Source organism: Watersipora subatra, chromosome 10 (genome assembly GCF_963576615.1).
Source record: "Watersipora subatra chromosome 10, tzWatSuba1.1, whole genome shotgun sequence".
In the NCBI taxonomy this organism is placed as follows: Eukaryota; Metazoa; Bryozoa; class Gymnolaemata; order Cheilostomatida; family Watersiporidae; genus Watersipora; species Watersipora subatra.
This window is the reverse complement of record NC_088717.1, coordinates 47927548-47934336: the sequence shown is the minus strand read 5'-3', so window position 1 is coordinate 47934336 and position 6789 is coordinate 47927548. Positions and strand designations below refer to the sequence as shown.

At 36.9% G+C, this 6789-nt stretch overlaps 2 protein-coding genes across 2 annotated transcripts in view; both read right to left on the bottom strand.

Annotated features, from left to right (window-relative positions):
- Positions 1–219: 219 nt before the first annotated feature.
- On the bottom strand, positions 220–4135 carry LOC137405724 (arginine and glutamate-rich protein 1-like). Its single transcript, XM_068092089.1, has 5 exons — positions 3962–4135; positions 3595–3726; positions 3225–3450; positions 2140–2223; positions 220–1048 (listed from the first exon to the last, which is right to left on the bottom strand). The coding sequence occupies exons 1-5, from the start codon at positions 4084–4086 to the stop codon at positions 884–886; spliced, it is 732 nt and encodes a 243-aa protein (XP_067948190.1). The 5' UTR covers positions 4087–4135; the 3' UTR covers positions 220–883.
- Positions 4136–4577: 442 nt separating this feature from the next.
- The window catches only part of LOC137405922 (beta-alanine-activating enzyme-like), a 45403-nt gene continuing 43191 nt past the window's right edge, over positions 4578–6789 (bottom strand). Inside the window, exons 17-19 of the mRNA XM_068092390.1 lie at positions 5805–5987; positions 5062–5187; positions 4578–4964 (exon numbers count right to left, since the gene is read on the bottom strand). Of these exons, the coding sequence (XP_067948491.1) occupies positions 4887–4964; positions 5062–5187; positions 5805–5987 (387 nt within the window). The 3' untranslated portion in view covers positions 4578–4886. The remainder of the gene's footprint in view (positions 4965–5061; positions 5188–5804; positions 5988–6789) is intronic.

The window sequence follows — 6789 nt, the reverse complement described above, 5'->3', positions numbered from 1 at the left end:
CGATAGATTGTACGTACTTGTAGCAGGTTGGTCTGGCGATACAAGTCCATTCGATGCATCATTTTGACCGCCGTATATTTGCAAGGCAATATACTGGTGTCAACTGCAGCTGTAGACTAACCAAAATGACATTCTAACTCTTAAAAATACGCATTGAGCCAAAACGCTGGTAAGGCCTCAATGACTCATTCGTAGTTATCACAAAACCGCTACTACAGCCACCCTATGGATAGTGCTTTATTTGTATTCGTACATTGAGGCAAACTTGAAGGTTTTTGTCAGAGGATCCTTGAAAACCAAGCTATTCACTGATCAGGATTTTCTCAGAGGTCATTGATGCATACATTTTTGTGCAAAGGCAATTACACAGTACGTATAAACCATTACAAAGCGCAACATACAGCTCAAATGTTAAAAGCTTGTACATTAACGGCTAGGTTGACAACACTCATTGTAAATCGATATCATATGATAAAAAATCTTGAACAGGAAGGGTTGCGGAAATATAATCTTAAAAAGGGCTCTGAACTATACACAAATATACATGACGGCATAGAAAATAATATAACATTATGTTGGAACTGAACATTATTGCTGACTAGTTGAAATACTTATAAGAGTTAATGGCTAAGCCGAGTAGCAATGCGTGTTGAATTATCTTGGCAAACATCCTTCCATAAGGTTGTACTTCGCACAAATACTAAACAATCAGTTCTCATACAAACAAAACGCATAGGCAGCGTTGTAAGATTGACAGTATTTTAAATATATAAAACTATTCCAGAAACAGAATAGCCTCCTCCATTCCACACCAATGGTCGCAGTGAGTGAGTCTCCAAACAGCTTCCGAGGTGACATCTTAACTAAGCAACGATGGGTGTAATCATTTTGGCCCTAATGAAAATGACAGCTTGGGTCTCTTTTTGTCCTTTTTATTGAGAATAATGGCCTGCTCGGTGTCCTGTTTCAAACGTTCAAGCCTTTCCCGAGCTTGTCGTTCTTCAAGCACCTTGCGTTGCTCATCAACCAGCTTCAACTGCTCCTCAGCCTGAAATAACACAATCATGTTTACTATACCTCGATATTCAACGGTAGTTCAGCTTAGTAAAAGTTAGCTAACGATTTCCGTAGTATTTTTCCGCATGATTATTTTTCATCAACTTTTTCATCGGCTAAAATTTTATCCCCTATTTGTTTCCGGTTTCGTTTTCACATTAACTAATAACACCGAACTGAGAGAGATGGAGCATTGTATCCCTTTAATGCGCTGTGTGAGGGTTTTCAGCGACTAGCCTATAGGCATATTTGCTATTCCAAAGTATACAGCAAACCAACGGCCAAATTTGACTTTCAAGCAGATTTTTTGTTGATATCGCAAGACAAAAATTATTTCGTATAGAGGCAAAAAATCATCGTGTTCTACATCGTAGGGTGACAAAAACCATAACACGGCCATCGCAACCCGAGAGCGCACTGTATGAATGAATCAGCGCACACTAACATTTGTTAACCGACTGGATTTCTGCTGCTATTTTACGGGGTTGATTGATGAATAGATGTAACATTATTAAACAACCCTAAATGCGGGCGATGATCTATACCACATTGAATTCGCTGCATCCGAATCAGCTCGGTAAATTAGATTTTTAATTGATGATCATTTGCGAAGACCATTGTTTGAAACTAAGTTTTTTAAAAGTAAAATAGCAATGGCCTACAACACTTACTGTTACTCAAAAACAGGTTACTGCGCAGTAAAAAGGGCTATTACAGATGGCAACAATACAATAGCTGTTAACTTTGACATATATCAAACATCTGAATGTGTCGGCTGATGAACATGAGTTAAATTCAGAATGATAAATCGAAAAACTGAAAAAACTCAAACCACATTACTTTCAGGCAAACAAAGTCATTCACATTTAAACACTGATCATACATGCAGGACATGCACAAATTTAAACGCACGAATTTCGAAATACCGAAACAAATAGATTCAATAACCAAACTGACAACACAGGTAATTTAGGTACTGATGGATTGACATTTTTAACACTTGATGATGGCATCTCAATGTCATACACACAATAAACAGTAACCGCCAAGTAGCATATGGGTATTTAACAGAATGCTACACACCAAACGCTGCTTCTGTTCTTCAATTTTGCGATTGTTTTCCTCCAGGATTTTCTCTAAATCTTCACGTTTCTTCTTCTCCTCTTCCTACAAAACAAATTATATTACAGATCCCCTGCATGACAGCCTCTGACAAGTCAGTGGCTGCAAGCCATTTTATTTAAAAATCTGCAAATTGCAAAAAGCATTTATTAAGTTTAGATGAAGCTAAGCATTTTTACTTAAGGGGATATGTGTCAGCAGCAATGTTCTTCAGCTAATTCGTGAGAGCTAAAAGACTTCAAAAGGAATCGCTAGTTATATGTATACCGGGTAAAACAAAAAAGCACCAATTACCATGCAGGAAAATGTGAGCATGTTAAGTCCTATCGAATAGGAGCCAGTAGAAAACTTACAGTCTTAAACAAGGAAGACAAATCCACACTCCGGCCTCATATCTACCAGCAGCGACTCTTCATAGTAATTATGCTAAGCGAAAATGGTATTACTCTTCATATTACTCTTCAACAGTGTAGCTCTTCCGAGTTACATAATCACATGGTTTACTTACCCAACTTTTCACCGCTAGAAAACTGCAGCCTGTCAAATTGTGGTTGTACAAGGCACAAGGTTAGACAAACAGTGTCAACTAGCAGCCAGGATTGGCACCAAAATTGCTAATTTAGCCTACATTAGCTTTAAACTGGGAGAGCTTGTCGGTGGGCTGCAGGGAATAGCTCAATCCTATCCCAATTTATAGAGAACTCGAGCGACTAAAACAGGAGTGGATAAATGTATGGTTAGACGAGATGGCCCGCAACAGCTACTTCAAGAATTAAATTCTCAACTATCTTCAAAGCTGCCAACTCAGTAAGTTCCTGTTATATTTGAGCAGCATGTAACCGAAAATAACAATTGTTTGTAGACAGTAATCTACAAAGCCACGCCCCCTCCCTTCTGCAAACAAGTCATCATAACCAATAATATTAGCTATCATATGTTAGGATATCATCCCACAATTGTCATGATGACTTGCTTGGAGTAACATTCTGGGCATCTGACCAGAATGTTACCAATCCGTCAGTTGTTAGCACAAAATTAAACTCTACCTCCTGCTGTCGCTGCTGCTCAAGCCTCTGCTGCCGTTCCTTCTCAAGTTCGGCGAGCATCCGCTTCTCCATGGCTTGTTTGGCTAGCTCTACGCGTCGGCTCACCTCTGCCTCAATTTCATCTTGACGCTTGCTTAATTCTTCCTCAACCCGAAGTTTAACTATTGCATCAACTCGTCGCATAACTTCCTCTTCTATTAACTTCTCCTCCATCTCTTTCTGTCTTCTAAATAAAGAATTAAATCAATTAATTTGACCTTAATACAGATTAAAGTAACCCTCTAATACTTGAGCTAGTCTCACCTACGATGATAAAAGTGTCAAATATACTCAATTGACTGTAAAACTAGGCAAACTAAAAACAACCTACATTTTCCTTTGCTTCTCTAGTTCTGCAGCTTTTTCCAGCTCTTCCTTATTAACGGTAACAGCAGAACGCCGACTAACGTCTCGACCAAAAAGATCGGTGTCACTATCTGAACTCGCAGATCGAGACCTTTTTCTAAAACATACAAACATAGTAGACATACTGTGTGCATAGAATTAGCTACGTTAACATGCTTTTTAAAATGTTTGCCTATTTTAAAGCTGACAAAGTAGGAAGTCTATAAAAGCAGCAGAAAATGCACAAACAAAATTCAGATAAACGAAGCTATCAGGGGGCTGTCAGGTTTCAACAGAAACAATTCTTGTGATTAATTTTATGATGGAAAAGTTTGACTACTAACAATACTAACTCTGCATTCTTTTCGTTTCTACGGTAACGATGTCGATTAGATCTGTCTCTTGAACGAGATCTGTGTCTCTTATGCTTGCTTTTATGGCTCCTTGATGGCGGGCTTCTACTGCGAGATCTTGGCATCTTGAGTGCAAGTAAACGCTTCTTAACTAGCGAAATCTTACTATCCGATTGACCGCTAACGACATGCGCACAACGTATTTCCGTCAAAAGCGGTTCGATGTGATTGGATGTTCCCTGGATGCGAACGAATCAGTTTGCACATACTACTCTTAGCCCGATTTGGAAGTTTCCAGCCAATCATTTAAATTAACTTGTAGGGAAAACAACTTCCAATTGAACAAAATGTACTGAATGCAGCTCAAAATGTAATTGACATCCTCGACCTAATTTAATGATTAAATGCAAGATTATGCTCTTTCACTAAGATAGCCAAGATATAGCCATTTTATAAACGCAACAAGAACTAGAAGTAATAGCATAGTAAACCATCTGAGGAGTACCAAGAAATATGCTGACCAAGTCAGGCGTGTTATTATGTTCGTTACGTTAGATGTATGAGCGATGTCTATAGAAGAAACAACAGATTTCCAAATGTATACAATATATTCTTGAGGAATCAGGCTATATTGTATATTTTACATGACATATAATTTCATCCATTCAACAGTAAAAATGACATAAGCCCAAGATAAAGTTGCTACAGCAGCACAGACCATGAGGAGTTTGAAGCATGCTTTGTACATTAAAGTATAAAAAGGATAAAGTGTAGCAATGTAGAACAGATTTGGTATTTTCGTCAAAAATTATATTCATAAATGATACAAAAAGTCTACAGTATATCTTCTAGCTAGTCACAACTACTAAAGTACTTGACTGACCAGCAATAAACATGAAAGCAGAAACAGACAAAAAAGAAAGTGTTATGAGCTCAAAAATTCATCCAATCTCAGACAGTAGATATGATCATCTCTGCTGCCAATTACAAGCTTTCTCCCAACCTACAAAAACAATATATCACGTAGACACATTCTAAAGAACACTAAAGTATGCATATTGTGTTTGTGTACAGCTAAAAATCACAGTATTGAGGCATACCATTAGGGGTGAGCCAAACACTGCTCCGGATAGAGAATGATGAAAAGACACGTCCCCGTTAGATGCGTTTATAAAATATACAGTGCCAGCAGTGGATACAGCCATAATATGTGTACAGCCAGCTTTCTGCAAGAATAGATTCATACGGTAATTATTATACAGCATACAGAAAAATTGATCGTACACAAAAACAAAGGAGAGCATATCATCTCCGTGTTAAAAACCCGCAATAAAAAAACCTAATTTCATAGATAATGGAAGGTTGATTAAAAGAATTAGTTTAAGCATGTCTTTGTCTTGACTGTTGAACTGACTTCGCTGCTATCAGAGGTGGTTGAAAATGCGATGTCAGCAGAACACTATTGCATCAGGTATGTAATGGTGGTACATTGGGAACAGATGCAAAACTATCATCAAACTTTGGAAGCATTTCCTTCTGAATAAATTCGTGTAGGTTGAGTCAACATAAGTTATAATACACACTGCAGTCAGAAAGAAGACAACTCCGCGTATTGTGCATCAAGTCAAGCCAGATGAGGGTTTACTCTTGACGTAACATATACTACAGGGGAAATTACTGAAAACAATTGCTAACTTGTCACACTGTTTTTATTCATGAGAAGTCATAACTAAACTTTACCCTGCAATACATCCATGCACTTAAAAGAACTAATCACAATTTTTAGATAAATTTACTCAGCCAAAGAATGCTCAGAGATGCATCCACGTAGACAGATAAATACCAGAAAAGGAACAGGGGAGTTTGCAATAGGGGAGTCACATCTGACTTTCCAAAGGCAAGAACCGTCCTTACTGCTGAGGCTGTACACACTGTTGTCGTGGCAACCAAATATCAGAGATTTTAAGGATTCTAACACTGTTGGTGTAGAGAATATATTACCATGAGCTTTGAAAGACCAGATGATCTGCAAGGTAGTGATAACATAGTTTACCAATATCTATCCTGACAGACAACTTCAACAGCCTGGCTAAAGGTCTCTTGAATGTCGAATAGTGTACATTCGTTCAAGTTATTAAACTTTACAGGATGAGAGAACTTCGATGTGGCACAATTGGACTCTATGAATATAAGTCTTATGACTCTTCACTAAGCATATACCAATACTGACAGCATTTTGGTAATGCATGTAAATATGCAGTAGGCAATCCCATAATGAAAGTTCCTATTATGTAAATTCTATTGAACGTAAGGAATTTATGCTAAATTTTTGCATAGTATTATGTAAGAAATTCTACGTAGCGTAAACTATCAGGTTGGTGAAGTTCCAAAATTCTATTTGAATAACAAGAGCCTCATAGTTAGCCTTAAAAGTATCATTTTTTTGCTGCACTTGGGAAAGTATCTATCGTATAAAAAGTAAAAATAGATATAAACATATAAACATAATTTCTTTTACTGTATTTTAAACATACACATTTTTTCAATCATAATTATTGCTGTCTGAAACAACAAATGAAAAAAAATTAAATTTAATTGATGTTAAAAGTGTGCTTCCCCAAAAAACTTAACGTAAAATGACCATAATCATGGAGACTCAACCAAGTGTAAGCGATAAGAAGAGAAAGAAAAGTTGTTAATACAAACCAATAAGATATATATATTATTGGTGTTATATCGTATTAACAATAATACTATATATTATTATTAATACGAACCAATAATATAAATATAGATATTATATTACTGTTAACAATTGCAACCAAGTT